At 42.6% G+C, this 20,213-nt stretch overlaps 1 protein-coding gene across 2 annotated transcripts; it reads left to right on the forward strand.

Annotated features, from left to right (window-relative positions):
* The first annotated feature begins 333 nt into the window (after positions 1-333).
* On the forward strand, positions 334-14,452 carry ift43 (intraflagellar transport 43). 2 transcript variants are annotated; one of them, XM_022751047.1, is made up of 10 exons: positions 334-420; positions 1,792-1,893; positions 1,999-2,010; positions 4,489-4,559; positions 7,060-7,095; positions 7,942-7,988; positions 12,553-12,625; positions 13,353-13,428; positions 13,566-13,628; positions 13,886-14,452. In XM_022751047.1, exons 1-10 carry the CDS (start codon positions 376-378, stop codon positions 13,994-13,996), a joined length of 636 nt encoding a protein of 211 aa, XP_022606768.1. In that variant the 5' UTR covers positions 334-375; the 3' UTR covers positions 13,997-14,452. The 2 variants fall into 2 exon arrangements, with proteins under 2 accessions (XP_022606768.1, XP_022606769.1); XM_022751048.1 differs by lacking the exon at positions 1,999-2,010.
* The last annotated feature ends 5,761 nt before the right edge of the window (positions 14,453-20,213 follow it).

Genomic DNA, 20,213 nt, shown 5'->3' on the forward strand with positions numbered 1-20,213 from the left:
CCTGCAAATAATGAGCTTGGTTCTTAAAGTGTTATTATGCCGATGGCTTTTCCTCAAATTGCTTTGTCCGTATCCCATTTTTTCTGCTGTGTTTGGTTTATGATATTATGCATGGTACTGCGATGCAACAGAAAAAATGAATCTCCGCTGCAATATAATCATAGTCAGCAACAACACGAAAACCTATAGTCAGGTTGTCATAAATACTTTCTGTGTATTTGTTTGTTTGTTTGTTTATTTACTGTCTTACGAGACTTCACGGCGATTGAGGCACACTTTCCTCCTGATTAGTGTTACCATGGAGAGCGTTGCTATGTGACGCTTGTTGATATCCAGGAAGACGCTGGTCAGACCTAGCCCGAAAGGAGGAGAGAAATGGAGGATAACTTTCACCTCGGAGATGCTGGAACAGTAAAAAATGTGAGTGACTCGTTTGAAACGCAGAGACAATAAGGCGATAGGGAAGTGTTAACGTTAATTTTATGCGCAGTATGAGGAGCTGAGACCACACTGTAACGGTGAAGCGAGGCTAGTGCTAATCACTTAGCTATCAAGCTAATATAAACCTCAGTATTAGCCGGCCAGGGAGTGTGGTAGCTATTTTAGCTGCCTGTTGCCAGCAAAGGCACGTCATCATTTGCTAGCTTTGAGCAACAGTGGCAGGGAGCTTTGTCTATGAGTATCCAGCTAACGTTAACTAAACGGTTAGCCCTGCTAGCCGACACTTCCCGACATGCACCGCTGTGTTATGCTGATGGTGTGTTAACCGTTCGGCTTTCTGTACGTGTGTAACTCTGTAACTCTGTAACTGTTACTATATCGAAAAACTTATTTACCTTCATATTCTGGTGTAACTACCTTAATTCAACTGCTATCATAACCTTTTTCCATAAAAGGCAATTTTGTTATATTTGAGCTCCTGCTCTTACCCAGTGGTAGAAATACTGCAGCTAGTTAAAATGCTTGGATTAACATTTATATCCCTGTATGCTCCCTGCTGGTCATCACTTTAAAATATTTGAATTTACACCCAAGTATTGCAATGCTATTTGTAATTTCCCATTTTTTTCTAACAACACAGCACACACATTGCTTAATACTGTAGTCATAGAAATAAGGTTATTAGAGAACACCTCTGCAATCAGAATGGACTCTCAGCAATTCAACTACATTTAACAAGTCCATCTCCAATTTCATTTGTCATTATTAAGGCAGAGGTCAAGATAAGCATGTCCACTGGGTCTTTAAAGGATTAATACTCAATTTCGATCTCTTTATTAGTTGTTTTTAAGCCATTGGTACTATTGACCTGAAAGTACTAAGATCAACTTCACTACTCCTCCTCTCCCTTTGACCAACATAAAATGTATTGTCCTACTGGTCCCACATCACCATCAACAGTCACGTAGGCTCCACTTTCACAGAGATAATTGAAGGTCGGTGAGTTTGAAGATGATGATGCTCATTTGTTGAAGGATGTTCCTAACAGATGCAAAAAAGAAAATATTATTGCCACATCTGCACAGTGTGACTTCACAGAGGTGAAAATTGTATAAAACTATTAAGAAAAAGCCTACTAAGCACCAAATGTGGTTGGTTTGTGCATGTGGACTAACCTGACCTACTGTATTTTGTGTGTAAGTACATTTAGACAACATTTGGTTGGCTCATTAGATGGCACATTTAAAGCAAAGCGAAACCACAAAGTCTCTGTAGCAATCGCAAGTGCCAACTTCTGGCTTTCTAAAATCTAAATGTATTTTCCACGTTAAAATTCTGCACATTTCCCAGGTTGCGAAGTCTGGACGGAGGGCTCGCCTTGCAGCTGATCAATCTTCATTTGAGGATTCTCGTTACGTAAGGAAGTCCTCCACCTCTGCTTCAATGGGAGAAGTATGTAATCATGTCACAATAGACAGTTAGTTGCATGTTATAATTTCACCTCACAATAAGCATCACCAATAAGCATTTTGGTTTTGTCTCATACATAAATCAAAGGATGAAGATGAGGTAGGTAGCATGAAAAAATGTATGTCTTTGCATGGCTTCTGTTGCTAATGCTCCAGACATCAACTTTATACCATTTACCATAGTTTTGGATTCATTAACACGAGTAACCATAATCGTGTGCTTCAGTTCAGCTGGTTGAATTTGCTATCTAGACCTTCTGAGATACACTACCTCTCACATAACTGCACACCCAGTGACACCAACTTGACACACATGGTATAAAGTTTTAATGGAGTGCTTATTTATGCAGAGACATTTGAGTTGCCATTTTCCTACTTCAGCAGGTTTTAAAGTATACACAGAACATTCAGAGTAGCAGCTCTTCAGTTATTGTCCTGTGTGTATTGGATTTTACGTGCTTGCATGAAGTGTTTTCAAGTGTTACTTCATACAAGCCTGAAAACCCTTTTCGCTTTAGAGTCACACAATACTGTAATTGTTCCTTTGTAAATTGTCCAATTTAAAAACAAGCAGATTACATCATAAACATCCTGATGACTCTACCATCAATTTTCATAAATTCTCTTTTTAATACAGGTTAATTTTACATGAAATGTTGTCATAGTTTCTGTAGTGATCCCTGCCTCTTGAAACATGTTGGATCTAAAGATGCTGAGGATAGACTCAATAAAGGACAGGTATATGTTAGAGAAGTCAGGTCAGAAAGTGACAGTTGAAAAAAATAATAACAAATAATTTCACTATTATTGGTATTTATGGAATCAGTCACATCTCCTGGATTGCCAAACTGTAAACCAGCCAGCATTCCCAAAGCAAAATATTTCAGCAATGCTCTTGCTTTAGGCTAATCTTCCCAAATTAGGCCAACTTCCCTAATGTATGAACCAGTATTCTCGCGCCCTCTCTGACCTGCTGTGCGCATGCAATACATTTTTCCAGAGTGTCGTGTGACTGGGTGGGTTTATTTGCAGTCTTCGTTTATCAACCCTGGCCTCTTCTGCCTAAAATACCCAACTGATTGGTCACATTCCTGACATCCTTTTAAACAAAGACTCAATTGCTTTTATGGGCTCATAGGGTTTGGCCACCACAAGTCCCTTGCCCTGGAGACCATCAGAGAATCCTAAATTAGAAACCACGAGGGCTAAGCTAATTGCCTTGACAGCCATAACTATTTTACTACAACTGTGAGGTTCATATTTGGTCATGCAGAATTGGAGGCACAGATTTGTTTTGTTTCTCAGGACACTTATCATCCTCTCCATTTTTGTTGAGTGAAATAACTGTCATATGAATTTATTACACTCAAAGACACTTGACCTTATTATCTTGTCTCTCATGAAAATTGGTCATTGTCAGAAATACCAAACATTAGCAACTAGAAACTAGAAGGAATTTTTGCAATGTTGCTTAAAAAGCCTCATTGTCATTATTATAATCCTTTCTTGGTGTTAATAAAGAGACAGTTACTAATTACACAAATTGGAGGGAGCTTGTTCAGCCTCAGCTCTCTCGATTAATGGCACTATACAGTGGAGCAGAGTGGGCTCCCCCTCCCTCTGCCCTGCTTAATGATGACATTCAGATTTATAAATGGCTTTGGTGAAGGAACCAGCCATGAAAGATTATTTCTTCTTTCATCATAAAGGAAAGAAATTCTTCACGAGCACTTTGTTCTCTACAGACCCTATTTAGTAATGAGAAATGTTGTGCATTTTTTCTTTTTTCTTTCTTCTAATTCATTTGTGTAGTGCCCACCCTCGTGCGCTCTGCGGAATTCATTCATTCAAGTGCTGGTCTCAGGGTCCCGGTCTCAGGATTGAGATGCATACTGAGCTTACTATTTTCAGAATCAAAGAATGAGAGGGAGAGGGTCATTTTTTTCTGTGAAATCTATTTTTAGGGTCAGACCTACAGGCCCCAGCAGTTCCCACACTCTGCTCCATATGTTTTGCTGCTGGAAATGGACAGTATTGAAAACTATAATAAACAAAACAATGGAGTGCATAGAGATGACTCTGTGCTCCACATACCAGGCATATTGTTTATTGTACAGGAGCTTTTTGGTAGCTTTGGTAGAGTTAAAAAATAACAGAGAACTTTGCTTTAGACAAAATCATTAGCAGGACAATTAAACTTTTTTGCCTTTTACATTAATGCTAAGCTTTGTGGTCTGCTTTTCATGTCAAGGTCTTGATTTTCTGTTGTAGACAAGAGAGCCCTCTACTGGCAAATCTTCAAACTTAAAAAACTAATGAAGACTTTTCTCTTACATGTCTCTTGTTTATGCATTTTGTACCTTCATAAAGCGCAAAATATAGTCTATTCATCACTATGTCAAATAAATATTGTTGTGACCCAATGCAAAATTTTATACAAAAATAATTTTGTGCTTTATTTTCTAGATTAAGGTCTAATAACAGTTAATATGCTTACAAATGTGACTTATTTATCTTCTTTGTGAGTGAGTAAACATCCAGCTAAACTGTTTGCTATTAAAGTTCTCTCTTCTTCCAGCCCCCTCCCCCTAAACCGGCCCGGCGGCAAGGTGGCTGGGCAGAAGAAAGCTCTGGGTCTGGATCTGCCAAGTACGTATCTTCACCTTTTCCCCATCTGCTGTGACTGAACTGAAAGCACGGACCTCGAGCTGTGGTCCTGGGTTATGTGTTATTAATGAACTCTCATGCTGTTGAATGAGCTTATTTATCAGTGCATATTTGGCACTCAGGCGGTGAATCAACAAGGTTAGAGGGAGCCTGTCTGAGCAGGCAACTCTCCATTCGTCTTCATCTGTGAGCAAGGCGGTAATTGACATGGTTAATGCATCAGCCACAGGAGGGCACTGTTAGTCAGCTAGCCACTTCATCACAGGGGTTCAAGCCACTTAATCACCCCTTACCACTGCAGTCTGCTCTTTACATGGGGAGCACAACATGGAGAATTCATGAAATATTTGGAACAGATGGAAGCTGCTTGCCAAAAGCTTTCAACTACAACTAACAAATCTAAATGTAAATACTGCACATGACTAACTGAACATGAGAGTTTTTATTATACTGTAGAACTACCTCTCTTGTTTTCTCTTCCACTTGCCACTGTGCTTCTTTTCCTCAGTCTCAGTGGAGGTGAGAGTACGGGAGACGCATTGAAGTGAACAGGCTCAGTCAATTGTGCTTATTTGCGTAGTTTACTGCACCGTTAGTGCAAGCAGGGAAAACAGCAAACTCAATAGATCTTTCCTTTCTCACAGAAGGTCAGCGTGTCGCTTCTCTGCTTTTACGTAACCCAGCTTGATACCCAGTCTCAAAGCGATTGAAATACAGGAGGTGTAAAAGGGGTTTGCACGTGCATTGATCCTCTCTGAAACAAAGTAAGTAATGGTCCCCCCTGGAACCGGCAAGGACTTTTCCCTTCAATGTCACCCCTCATGCTCAATCACCGCCGTCCTCCTCCCACTAATCCCAGCGCAGAAATCCCGGGATTTGTCGATCTATCACTTCTAATTGACACTAAATGATCTGTCAGTTTATTGATGAACCTTTGAAACCAGGTTGTCACAATATATTTTATCCCTAACAACTTTTTCCAGACAGTTTTACCATGTCTATCGCTTTGCCTTACATGAGTCTTAATCAAGGGGCCTGTAATGTGTCTTAAGTGTCGCCACCCCCGCCCCCTAGACAGGACACAGTCCAAGGGCAGGCAGGTAGGCTCCCTTAGCTCCTCTTTGCCCTGCCTGGTTGGACTCTAGTACCTTCAAGGCTGTTGGGCTGGGCTCAGACAGCATGTACAGTATAAGATAGACAAAGCAGGAGTAAAGATTATTGGCTGAGAATTTGTTAGCTAAATATGTTTTTCATCATTTTGTTTTTTGTCTGGCTACAAAAAGGTGAATTAAGAAGGTTTCACTTCTTCCAATTCACTTAATCAATACATTACATTATGTAATTTAAATGCTAGTTTTATGTATTTAAATTAATGAAAGGTGAGAAGTGATTTTAGAAAATACATGTATGAAGTACTCTGATGTCTTCCTTTACATAATGGAATAAGGTTTATGCACAAGCATTCATTTGTTTTAGGTGATGATGATCCAACTCAGATTGAAATGCCATCTGCTCTGATGGTCAAGTCAAGACAATTTTGTTTATGAATCCCAAAATCACAAATTTTACAATCTGTACAGCATACAAAATCCTCTATCCTTAGATGCTCAGTTCTTATAAGGAAAAACAAAAACCTCTTACATGGGATCAAAAAAAAGGAAGTAACCTCAGGAAGAGCAGCAGAAGATCGATCCCTGTTTTGGTGGAAAAAAGATTAACTATTGTGCAGGTGATACCTATGACATACAAGCTTTAATTTATTTTCCATCTATGTCACTGTGTTAGGTGCCACCGAAACACTGAATCTCAACAATAGGGCTGATTTATTGTAATAAGAACTGCTTAATACTTGTGTTTATATTTATATAAATATACTGTAATAGTACTGAATGTATTACCTTTAAAACCAGGAGGGGGCACTACTCAACTAGGAGATCTACCAAGAGCATTTAGCATCATGAAAAAAAACACATATTTTAGTCTACTAATCAAAACATAACGTAAGGCTTACTCTGCATTGATTCATTTCTTATATGATGATTGATATGGTTAAATGCTTATGGTTGAATCTTAAAAAATAATAATGTGCCAACATTTGTTTTTCTTTGATGTCAAGTTGGATTGCTCTTAAAACAGAGTGTGTGCTAAGAATACCGTGTTGAGGTGGAGAAGTGTTAAAATACACTATTTTGGTGCCTGGCATCCTCTGCTCAAGCTGAGCTGTGTAAATGGAGAGAAGAGAGAGAAGTGAAAATAGCTGTCCGATCCAGCAGGAGATGGGGCTGAGAAAACAGAGGGGAGAGAAGACACAACCATTGTAGACCACACTGTGTCTGATATAGCAGAATTACTATCATTAAATACAGATGAGGAAGATTTATCTATGAAGAGGCTTTGTTCTTCCTGTAATACTGATGGAAGGAAAAGTATGTTTAATTTAATTTGTAACACTTTAATACTTGCTCTTTCTGCTGATATACAGATCTTCAAGGAGACCTGCAGCTGAGGACTTGGAGGAGTAAGTTAACTCAGACACCTCATCCATATTTTAGTGTACTGATTGAATTCAATAACAGTTACATTTTTGTGTGTATGGATAAAAATAGGTCAGTTTTTATTTTGTTTTCTTTGTAATAAAGTGGAAATGGCTCTGTGCTTTCAGATTGTCCTTCGTTGCAGCTAATCCCTGCCTTCCAAGAACACTCACTTAACATGATTAAAAAACAGCGTGACTGAGTTGTCATCACTTTTATTGCTGTAAGGAGCCAAGTTTTCCTGTTATTCTAGTTTTTTTCCCCACCCCCCCCTCACATCATTCTGTGACTAGAAAAGACATCACCATGAGGAGAGGCAGGTAGAGGACGCAGTCGTGCATGTTTTACTCATCATCGCAGTTGGAGCCCGGTACCTCAATGGCTGTTGTCAGGCAGAGGCTTTGTGTGAAACTAAAGATGTTACCCTGCAGAAAAATCCCTTATGTTTTGCTTCTGTCAAAACTGTCTTGTCTTAGTAAGACTTATTCAGACTGCTGCTCCAGCTGGGCTTGTTTTTTTTTTTTTTTAAATTCCTAGAGGTGATCTTGTCCAGGGCATTTAGGCTGGTCACCCAGACAGCATAACAGAGTCTCATAGCACCATCAGTGCCTTTTGGCAGAGGGCACTGTTCTGTAGTCCAGTCAGACTGTAGCATACTGAGCAAGCATCCTGTCTACCATGAGAGAAAGACAAGACAAAAAAAACAGACCCATTATCAAAGCAAAGTAGCCCAGGAGCCAAGTCTCTCACTCCCTGTGATGACCTCACCATTGGGCTTCATTTTTGTAAGCATTAAATAATTCATACTCTCACACTTCCTGTTTCTACAGCCGCCGCCTTCGACCACAAACTCCTAAGGGATCAGATGATGAAGGAGGTAAGAGCACCCTTGCAATACCCCACTCTGTGTCTCTCCTCACAGGTAAAGAGGAGCCCTCCAGTGCGTCCCTGGCACATTCATCCTCTGGAAGTAGAGCAGATAAGCAGGCAGTCAGATCATTCTTATGCATATTTCTCTTTGGATCCAGCATGGATTCATGTGTTAGAACTCTGCCTTTGACCACTGAGCGTGTGACATTGTATAAGCGTAGCCCCTTTGATGAAAATGACAAGTGCATATGCTCATTAAGTAAGGTTAGATTCATAGTTGATGGAGAATATTGTGACAGGATTTAAGTGTTTCCCTCACCACCCAGAGCAACACAGTTAGTCACACACGTGCACACACAGAGTGTCAGGCAGGTGCTGTTGAATACAGATCTAGTGGTTACATTGCTGCTTTGACTGAGTCACCTGAGGGCCCAACTCTGCACTCCACAAACAATGTCAGGACTGGGGGGGTTCAGCAAAGCCGTGCCTGGGATAATTGTTCTATTTTGCAGTGCAAAGCAGCTTGGAAATAGGTAAAACTGCCTTAGGAAAGATAGGTTAACGGCATGAAATGCTCAGTTTACAATACTGAAGGACTACATCACACCTGCGATTTATAAACAAATATCATTTTAGATTATAAACCTTTTTGGTAGACCTTGCTTATTGCTACTCTGTTTAAAAATGTCCATCATTTTTAAAAATTCTGAATATTGCAATACATGCAATTCAGAATAGCCAGGCAAAGAAAAATAATTTATACAACTCAAAACATGAATATCAGAATAATTGATAATAATATTACTAATAATTAATATTTAATTTTTTTAAATGTATTTTCATCCCATGAAGTCAGTTTTTTTTTTTTTAATCACCCAAGCTCAAGTGTATATTTCACACTATTTTGCTACATACTGTATTGTATATACATTTTAAAGTCTTACTTGCTGTTGCATCTTGTTGAAAGTGGGGAAATTATTACAAATGTATTACAGAACTGAAAATGATAAATAACAATGGATTGTAGGCATAAACTGCAGGGTGTAATCCACTGTTTCTATTACATATACGTATACACACACATAATGTTATATTGTCAGTACACTGGCTAAAATGGCCAGTGTGCTGACAATATGAAGAGTCCAGAGGTTTGGTTCTCTTGCGGTTAATGCCGCCGGAAAGATTATTACTCTGTGGAGGGAGACCTCTTAATACAGAGCCGGAGGCAGGGGCATTGGAAATTACAGTGCTGAGGGTTAGTGAGATAGCCCCTGCGATCTTGATTATGTCCTCTACCCTTATCCCTTATGTCCACTGGCTACAAGCACAGAGGGAGAAAGAGAGAGAGAAGGCTAGCTCAGTCCCCTCCTCCCATCTCCCGATCAGCTGCCCCCACAGCCTCCTACTGGTCACTTAAAAGTAGCACCGGTATCGCAAACACACTCATGTGTTTCATGTGTCAGTGTCTTACTCTCAGTCGATGATTTGTTGAATATTGTCCCATAAGTAATTTCAAATGGATTCTGTGCCAAGGTAATCATTTGACTGGACCCATGCATAGTGATGTGGAGAGACGTCCTGTTCTCCAAAGTTGCTGACCGGTGTGTGCCTGCCGGGAGTATGTCTCTACATTCACAGCAAATTATCCCCTTTTGATATTTACATGCTTCAGCGAGGAAGCCGGACGCGACCGTGTAATAAGGATATGCATGGCCTGCTCGCTGCCAAACAAAAGCCACATTGATACATGTCCAACCGAGGGAAGGAAGTCAGAGTAGGTGATGTGTGCCGTGCTGAAGAGAGACATCTCCTCCTGATGGAGTTGCCCTTAGCGTCAGAAGAAAACACTGGCTTGTTTGCAACTGCTTTGATGCCCTGCTTGACCTCCAGTAATAGGTTGAATTTGAAGCTCATCTAAAAATGTTGTTGTTTTTTTCACTAAATAATAGACTTTGCATATAGACAACATATGCCTCTCTGCTTCACATTGAACCCTTATGGAGTGTGTTAATAGTGTATTAGTGGCTGAAATGAAAAGGGAGTGTGAACAGATAGACAACCCAGGAAGCTGTTTGCAAAGAGTTGGACAGCAAGGCTTTTTGATGTCATTGCACTAAGACCATTAAATTTGATTGGGGGTCCAGGGGGGACGGATTCTGCTGAACGCTGTGCTTTGTAAATGAGAGGACAAAGTGTCACCGGGGCCTCATGAATATGAAATACCCGCGCCTGCATTTATTTGGATATCAGAAACACAGATGAATCTTGTCAGCAGCTAAACGAGCGTGGCATTTTTAATTTGGTTTAATTAAAAAAGAGAAAGAAATAAGTTATCAACGGAGGGTGAGGTTTTGTTATCTGTGGAAAGTTGATGGGTTCGGCTTTGACCAAGTTGTCTTCAGAATTCTTCCTCCATCTGAGAAATATGTTCAGAAACAAAATCATTTCTCTTCATTGGTGCACTCCATAACTTTCATGGAGTACAGAAATTTAGAGTTCCATCAATGATCGATATTTTTCTTCAACTCCACTTTATTTTCAGGAGTTATTTTGAAGGAATGGTGACATAGATGCCAAGATATTTCCTCACATCAGATGCAGACTTCCATCTCTTCACCTCTATTTAGCTCCTCTATTGACTTTCCCCTCAGGGTGCAGTACTGTGGTTAGAGATTACTGACAACCCTCTCCATGCAGTTCAGCTCTCTTTTTCTCTCACTATCTGTCTGTTCCTCCCTCTGTGCTTCCTCTCCCTTTCTCTGTGTCTATGTCACTGTGTCAACTATCAGCTGTACAGCTAATAAGGATGCGCAATCTGCTGCCTCCCCAGAAAATATCGTGTATCTTGCCCAAAGTTAACACAATTTCTATAAGGACACCTGTGAAGTCTGTAAAGTTTTTGGCAACTGTTTTTAACTACAAAAAAATGCACATTGTTCAGTTCAGTTCCAGTTTCAGTTTTATTAGTCATATGTAGGTTAACACAGGGTCAACGGTACAGTAAAATGTGTTTGGTGAGACAACAGGTCAGCTCAGCAATAAGAAACACAAGTCATATTAAATAGAATACAAGATAAAAAAATAAAGATGGGATTAGACATAGATAAAATATAACAATATAAACATAAATGAAAATGAGGATTTATGTATAAAAGTGAAACTTAAGTGTGTATGCAACAGAATTGCACATTACATATGTAGCAGTCCTGGTTCAGAAGTGTAGTAAACATCAGACAGTGCAGACAACCAGCTAAGCAAATATGCAATGTGGAATGTTTAGATGTATGAGTTGAGAAGCCTGATGGCCTGGTGAGAAAAGTCTGTGTGCTGGGTGGCTCTGGTCCTCGATGATGCTGTGTGCTGCTTGCAGGCACCACTGGGGGAAGATATCCTTGAATGGCCGGGAGTCTGTTGTTGTAGATCCTGTATCAGACCGTGATGCAGCCCGTCAGCAGACTCTCGATGGTGCACCTGTAGAGGTTCATGAGGAGAACTTCCTCAGTCTACTCAGGAAATAGAGCTGCTGGTGAACTTTCTTGATCATGGTGTCAGTGTGTAGAGACCAGGGAGGTCCACTGAGGAACTTGAAGCTGCTGACCCTTTCAATCTCTGCATCACCAATGTGGATAGGGAAGGGTCCACGCCCCTGCTGCCTCCTGTAGTCCACACTCATCTCTTTAGTTTTACTGACGTTGAGAGACATGATAAAACATAGAACACATTTTTGGCAAAACATTTAATGGTTTTTAAGCCCTACATTTTTCTTTTGTTATACACTACCTTTTTGATAATAAGTATAAGCACAAAGTCTTTGAACACATTTTAATGAGTCTCTTTATTCATTATTAACCATTAATCTTATTTCCAACCAATTCTTCTAATCCCTTATTATACCTCTCTTATTTCCCTGCTCCAACAAATGTCCATCTGAAAAATGCTGTGAAAGTTTGCCCTGTCCTTCTTGGGAGTGGAGCCATCCTCTGTCCTGTTGCGTTTTGCCAATTAAAGTGGGTTCCCACTGTTTGAGCAGCGGGCTGGCGGCTCCTGGCACTGCAGCCCCTGCCAGGCCGCACTGTGACTTCCGACCCCACACAGATGGGCCCGCAAGCAAATACTCTTGCACATGGCTGGATGCCGCCCCAGTCGGAGTGGCAGAGTGGACATGGAGGTCGGCCTACCGGCCACTGCAGGTCCTGGGGGTGGGCGGCGCTGACAGGGCCCAAATGCTAAGGTAGCAGGGGGTGCTTTCTGGGGAGCCCCTGGCCAGCGGCCCTCTCACAGCAGGAGGAGCTGCCGCCTCGCCTCCTGAATATTCATGGCCGCATGGCTATTGTGACAGGGCAGCTCTTATGAGAATGTAGGTAGAGAGAGGGAGGGGAGAAAGTGCCACACAGACATGGTCTCACATAAACATACTCATACAAAAATGCACGCTTCTTGAAGCCATACACAGGGGACTTACTGCATTTTTTCAATAAATGACTCTGGCTACTGATTAAATTTTTCACAGTTTGACACAGTTTAAAACGTAAACAGATCTGTAAAATGTGGTCTCTATTTTTGGTTCTTAGATATTCCAGTGATTCCAGATCTTGAAGAAGTACAGGAAGAAGATCTCACAATGCAAATTGCAGTTCCACCAAGGTAGAGTACGCCTTAAACTCTTAGAAGTTTATCCTTATCACTCATGTGACCCATGTATGACAGTTAACCTCTGTCCGTGCACAGGACACTACATCCGTAGCCTGCTCTGGTGACTTTGATGGTTACCTGTCCTCCACTTGTGCCATTGCAGAGTGTCTTGCTTTATCGGCTGAAATGGAGAAATAACAGTTGGGTGTGATTTATGCAACTCTGTTACCAGGGTCCTTACTAACTGGGCCCTTTGATTTACAGGGCAGTGAGAGACACGCCGACATGTGTCGAATATGTAGCAAGGCTATGACAGCGGTGGAGGTTATTAGGCTGGGGCTTGCTCTCTGTGCGAGATAATATCCACATTGAACTCATTGCGGGGGCAATGTAGCGTGTAATGTGCAGTAAGTAGGACTGGCATGCACTGCTAGGCCCCGGCCACTTTGAGGGCCCCCCCCCCACTTAATTCCAACCCACAGATAAGCAGCTGGGTTTCAATTTGAAGCGTTTACCACTTGGCAACCATCTCCTGCTCTCTGTGGTCTTTGCTTGAAGTCTTGGAGCCTCATTGTGCACAAACTCCAAACTTTGTCAAAGCCACTTCTCAGTCGTGGTTTGCTGGTAGTGTGAACGCACTGCAGTCAGGATGGCTATTTTTCTCTGGTGTGTTGTCTTGAGTAGATTGTTGTCTGTTCCTGTATCAGAGGCCTACTCTGACTTTCTGTCACCCTGTTAGCATCCAGGTGAACCGGGTAATGACCTACAGAGATCTGGACAATGATCTGAAGTATTACTCTGCCTTTCAGACCTTAGTAAGTCAAGAACATTTATTTTTGTATGTGTTTGATATTCGAATGTCTCTTCTCGTCAAGGTGGTTAATTTAATTTTGCAAACAACATCACTCCTGTTTGTGCAAGCTAAGTGAATTTTACTGTACTCCTTCTTTAGGACGGAGAGATTGACTTGAAGCTCCTCACCAAGGTTTTAGCACCAGAGCAGGAGGTGAAGGAGGTGAGTGAGTTTTTAGTAAATATAGCTTGTGAGCTCCCAGCAAAGGCCTGTCCAGCTGTTTCTAGAGCACCAGGGGAGGTTGCCACTCTGTCTCTCAGGTAATCAAGATTTATGATGTGTACATTAACACCCTCTGCTCTCCTTCCCCCATTCTCCTCTCTTTGCTCCCTCTGCTCCCCATGCTCTCTTTCTTAGGATGTCACCCTCTGCCTCTCTAATTCTTCTTTTCTCCCTCTCTTTTGTCTCTTGCTCTGCAGGATGATGTGAGCTGGGACTGGGATCATCTGTTTACAGAGGTGTCCTCAGAGCTGCTGATGGAATGGGATCAAGGAGAGAGTGAGGAGCAGGCTGCATTGCCTGTAACATGAGGAGGAGGTTTGGACTGAGGCTTTAAATGGCTCCAGTGGGAACTGGATGAATGGCCATTACACAGAAGGGCCGGTGACTTTGGTTATATTAACTTTAATTACTGTTTGTTATCCAGGATTTATATTCTATAAAGTGTATATTCAACATGTCTTCTATTTTCTAAATAAAGTTTACTGAGGAGTGGACGGTGCAGTGTTGTCTGACCCTGTATATTGTTGAGGTTTTTGACTTTCACCCTTTTTTTTGTTAGTTTCTAAAACAGCCAAAAGGCAAAATGATTTTGTTTGAAAAGCCCCCCTAAAAAATAGCTGTCACAAATACAAATGCCCTCCCTGTAACTGCCAGCATTATCAACACCCTCATACAAGTCCAAGGTTGATAATCAGCTAAGCTGAAATCCAGTTGATTGTGTTCAAATTAACATTCCTCATTAAAGCCTACAACCTTATTGTTATTGACTGTGCCATTGACTTTATCTTCCAGCTCTTCGATAGGAGCAACCCCTTCTTCACTATTATCTCCAATGCATTGAACAGAGTTCCTATTGACACCTGGGGGATTAGCATACATTATACCTTTTGCTGGATAAAGAGGAATGGATGCAAGTCTGGCAGAAGACAGCTGCTGGTGTCAGGTATGTGTTCTTTAAAGTGAAAGAACAGAAATCCTCACAACAATGTGATAACTGAATAAAGTACGGACAGCACAGGTCACAGGACATTGTATCTCACACATTGGCACAAAATCTGATATAATTTATGAATTACATTGTATACCATGCCTTCAACATGTGCTGGTCGCATGTATCAGCATTCAGTTTTGTCTTTGGTTCATGTGTGTGAATATAAAAGCAGGCCTCCAAAGTCAGACCAGGTCTATTAGAGAAACAGCTGTAACATTTACAGATTGTGATTAGGTTTATTTCTGAGGCAGCGAGCGGTCTCATGGCATTTGGAGATGCACAGCAAAGTCCTCAAGGACACACGATCTATGCATCTAACAGCTCAATCACTGCCCATCACAAATAGATCCAGATTTTTTCATTTGGTGAGCCTTGAATCAACTTCATCAAGTGTAATACCTCAGGACAAAGCTATCACACAGGATATTTGTGCTCAGAATATTTGTGTGGCAGAATATTTGTGCTCAGTGTTCAAATTCAATGAGTGATCTCTGTTTCTGTTTCTCTATCAGACATACAAACGCACAGTTTTTTACCACCTCCACAATTGGCTTATTTAGCCAGACTTAATGAATTCTGCCCATATGCCCTGAGCAGCTGCTATGTTGCCCCTTCCTCCCGCCCCTGCCGAGCTGCGAAGTGCCCATCCATGTAGAGACAACCTCTAGCTGTCTCTCTGGAGAAGGCTAAGCCTGCCACTCCTCTGCTGGCAGCCGGCCGGTGCTGTCTGAGGTGGACTGCGGACGGGCCGGGGACTCAGATTAGGGCCCAGTGATCACGGGTTGTGGCCGGCCTCAAATGATTGGCCCGAGCATCGGTGGATCAGAGAGGGGATTATAGAAAGAGAGAGAGATCCAGAGATGCTGTTTGGCATGTGCTTGCATCCAGCTTCTCAAAGTGACCTCTTCCCACTCCCTCATCCTGCTGCTCTCTTCTCCTCCTTTATTCTCGCGCTGTCTCTCGGCGTGTACAGTATATCCTGATGCTGCAGTGAAGCTGTGAATGACCTCTCACTGTCTGGGTGCATTGAATTCAGTCACGTCAACAGTGATACAATATATACATTATTTCTAGTGAGGAAGACAGTTGTGTTCTTGGAGAGCTTTGTGGTTATGACGGTAGCTTTCAGATGAACATTGTGTCACTGGGAGGTTAGTGAGTCTGAAGCCACATTGATACTGTGTATAACAGATAAGACGATACAGGCCACACATGGGTTTAGGGTGTCATCTGTTTTTCCTTGACATTTTTCTATTAAAATAATGGAGCCGTTACTGCTATAAAAATCCACATTGCTCCAATACATGCTTCTGTAGTCCAATATTTCATTCAAAATGTTGCTGTAACGACACAATGTTTAAAATCCTTTGATTTGATGGGACGTATGTGACACCATGGCACACAAAATCTCGAGTTTATGTAGGAGAAGAAGTTTTCTCGTGTGAATTTACACTGTTTATTTTTAAAGCAGCGATTTGTTAGACCCACTGTAAAACCTTGAGGCCAGTATGGACCAGCTGAGCACAGGGACTTCTCAGGCCACTGGGTTTAAATGGGTAATTTATCTGTGTTTTTATTGGGTCCCTTGGTGGAAATGACTTTTCATTTTGTGGCAAAGAAAACAAATGCAAGGAAGTAATACAATTTTAATAAAAAACGGACGAAGGACCCATTAATGTAATGTTTTCCTGCCCCTTGTTGACAGGCTTGTCTTAATGTATTTTGATATTGGGCGCTAATTGGAAGGATAGAATAGAGATAATATGCTTCCAGCTCTAGCTAATATGCTGTGGTGTTGACAGAAGTTTATACATCTTATCTGGTCTCAATATCTGCCTTCCATATGGCCCAAAAGCAATATGCTGAGGTGTAATTAAAGAAAATGGGGAGATGTGGAGATAGCTGGGGCCCGACGTCAGGGCCCCTCAGACACAGAGTGAGGGGTGAGGACAGACATGCTAAAGCTCAAGGAATATTAGGACCAGTTCATTCCACCAGGGGCCGCGTGCCTGTCACAGGTTCCCTGTCGCTGACCTGACCAGCACTGCATCAGTCAGATGCCGTGAACCAGCCACAAGAGGATGATTATCAGTTTAAAAAGGCAAGAGCATAAAAACACTCAGCTTTTTATGCTAGGGCGAGATTATGTTTTACACATTAATTTGTAACATAAATATATGCAAGGTCAATTTGAATTCTGATGGTAGAAATAATAAATGCAAATGCAACCATATTCAAATGGATCTTGTGCCCTTTGAAACAAGCCTCAAAAAGCAGCCACAGTATTGATTTACCACAAAGACTTCATGATATTTCAAGTTTAAAGGAGAAATCCTCACCATACAACTAAGGCAGTCAGATCAATATCATTTTTTGATCAAAAGGGGATTTGCCTTTGAAATAGCTAGATTAAACAGATGTTTTATTTTTCATATACTGCACCTTTAAAAGCCCGCAGGGGATTGTGGGAGAGGAGGGGGAATTACTCCACAAAAGAGACAATGAAAGTGATATTTTTTAAGACCTAAAGTTTGACGGGTTGAAAAGTATTTTCAGTTTTGTCAGTGCTATTTTCCCCTCTCTTCTTTAGTTAATATTCTATCGCTCCAAGTCCTTTTTTGTTTACCCCAGGTGGGCTTGGACATGAAATGGCGGGGACGGTGGCAGCTTGGAATGCCCCTGGGCATCTTACGGCCGTCATGTTGTCAAAGGACCCGGGAGGGGGAGTGAGAGGGCTGGGATTGTTTTTTTCAAGTATAAACCATGAGACAGGGAAAAAAAAAAAGCTTCTGTTCTTTTGGTAACTGTGAGATTAACTGAATTCATTATTATTATTTCCCTCCTTTCCCCTCATATGTTTTTAGTGCGGCCGAGGGTTGGAAGGCGAGACGGGTTTGAACATGAAATACAGTCGGGCTCCACATTTGTCATGTATTTTATTATTTCCCTTCTTCACCTCTCAGTCCTGTACGCGAGGTCCTTCATTTTTCACATGACTGGTTTTCTTATCATTGTGAGCCCTCTCCGCTGGCCTATGAGTGACTTAAAGGCAATAAAACACAAAACATTCTGTAAAACACGGATGCCTCTCTAGTCATCGAGGCCCTGCAATGCCTCTCCGGGAAATTATGATAATAACTCAGTGGCGGTTGGAGTGTCCAGGTCGCTGTGGGGGACTGGGGGCAATGGGAAAAGGTTCACCAAGGTCCTCTGAGCAGGGACAGGTCAAGGTGGCCTGTTGGGCCTCACCACCCACCCCCTTCTGTCATAAACTCTTTCCATCATGCGGGATTCCGGCTGCAGCCAGGTATACAGCAGAACCTCTTTGTCTTGTAGCTGCTGGCGATAAAGCAAGGGCTGATGGGAGAGTGGTTGTGTTGGCCCTCTGGCAGTGGCGAGGTCAGCCGAGGAGCTTATCATGGCCAGCAGAGGAAAACGCCTGAGTCAACACAACTCCACGATTTGCCCTCTGAGGGTCACAAACACACTTCTGCTACTGTGCTTTGAACTTGGTACTTTTTAGTTTTGTTTCTTATGAAAGGAAGTCACAAGGCAGCAAGAGAACTGTGTCTGGTCATAGCTTTTGGTGCCTGGATTTGTTGCTTGGTGGAGGGAGGGGCTGGACGTAGCCCCACAACACCTCTCAAGTGTGTGAATGAGAAGGAGCGAGGACAGGAAGAGAGCACGGGCTCCACCACTGAGGTGCTGACAGAGGGGATCGAGGGGCTGAGATTGCACCTGTTCCGGCCCAGCACCCTCCCAGCAGGGCCTCGCCAGAGTCTCAGCCTTCTCCTGGCATCTGTGATGGGGGCCGGGGCCAGTCCCACCTCCAGCGCTCGCTCCACCTCTTCTTTCCTTGTGGAAGAGAAACGAGAAACGCTAGAGGCTCCATCTGCCGAGGGCTCGCCGCGGTCTCTGCGGCCCGCCTGGGGAAGGGGGTTGCTGGGCCTCCACGACTCTGCCACGGGGGTCTCACAGTGGTAGACCACAGCGAGGCACATCACACGTCACATGCCAGCTGGCCAGGCTCTCTGCACTGTAAACAGAGACTAATGACCACTCAACACACACACACACACACGCTCGCACACACACACACAGGCTTTGGTAGAATGGAGGAGGGGGAGACGTAGGTGAAAAAGCTTGGTTTGGTTTGGAGCAGCATCCTGGGGTTACTTCACAGGATCTGCTGCTGCAGGAGAAACAGTTTGAGCCTGGGGAGGGAGCTCACCGACACAGTGGGATGTTGCTAAAGCTGCTCTGTGGTACTGACTCCATCAGTCCACTACATCACAGTCCACTGGCTTCCTGCATGCGTGCAACATCACAGGCCTCCCAGTGCTCCGCAAGCCCCCGGGCTCAAGCTGGTCCACCCCGCTGAGTCTGTAAAGCTCTCGTGTTGGATCCCTGTCCTGAGGAAGTGCATGTTGTTAGGAATTCTGGGAAAGAATTCTGCACTGGGCTCTGGTTACTTTTTAATAAGTCTAATTCATTTTGGAAGGCTGTTTCTGCTTGTCAGAGCTTTTCACCTCATCAACAACAAATTTTTCCTTAAAATTCAAAATGCAACTTGATCTTCAACATCAGTTAGTCGGCCTTAACTTTACCTAAACTGATACATTTAGTGTGTGGCAGGCTGGCCTTGAGTTTTGTGTTTCCAGAGTGAAGGACATTTGTGTCTTCGTGTTTCTTGTCCTGTCTCATTCAGGATCTCCTTGTCTGTGTCTCCAAAGCTCAGTTTTCTCAAGAATTCCCCTCTTTCAATCAAATTACAATTATTTTTAGCATCCCCCAACCAGATAATATCATAAATGTCCTGCTATCTCATTTGCCCTAATGTCCCCAACACATGCATTTATAGATATAAATATATATAGGGATATAAATAAATATATCAAATACAGGATAGGAGTAAAGTGACATTGAGTGTTATTCCCCAGTTAGGCAAGGAGAGACAGGGAGGTCACTCGGCTACACTGAGCCACTGGCAGCCCGGGCCCCCCTGGTCCACTAGAGTGACTTGGCTTCATCTACAAACTCGCAATAAATATCTGGCCATCATTTATTTTAATTCACTCCTTTCTTGCTCAGATGGAATGGATTCTTAACCTTGTAGGACAAGGACACCCGCATGCTGCCTGCCTTGCCTTAGCTGCTAAATTATTCTTCATTCTTCAGGGGGAATAAAAAAAAAAAGGAGTCCAGCGTTGCTCAAACTGTCAGCTCCAATGAAAAGCACGCCTGAAAACGTTGTCACTGAACCCCTGGACAAGGAAAAGAAGGGGAGTGGGCAGTCAAAGACAGAGTGAGAGAAGTGGGGGAGAGAGAAAAGGGGGGAAGGGGGGAAGGAGGGGGAGTCAGCAGCCTCCAGAGTGATTTATTTGCCAAATCAGGACACAATGAGTCGATTATGAGTCCTCTAATAAGAGAGAGTGTTTGGGGACCCACTAATTGGGCATGATTGAGTTGCAGTCTGGGAGCTGGGCGAAAAGGGAACCTGGTCGGCGGCTGTCATGCAATCATCAGCTAATCAG

This window comes from Seriola dumerili, unplaced genomic scaffold, assembly GCF_002260705.1.
Source record: "Seriola dumerili isolate Sdu_G_001 unplaced genomic scaffold, Sdu_1.0 BDQW01000149.1, whole genome shotgun sequence".
Taxonomy (NCBI): Eukaryota; Metazoa; Chordata; class Actinopteri; order Carangiformes; family Carangidae; genus Seriola; species Seriola dumerili.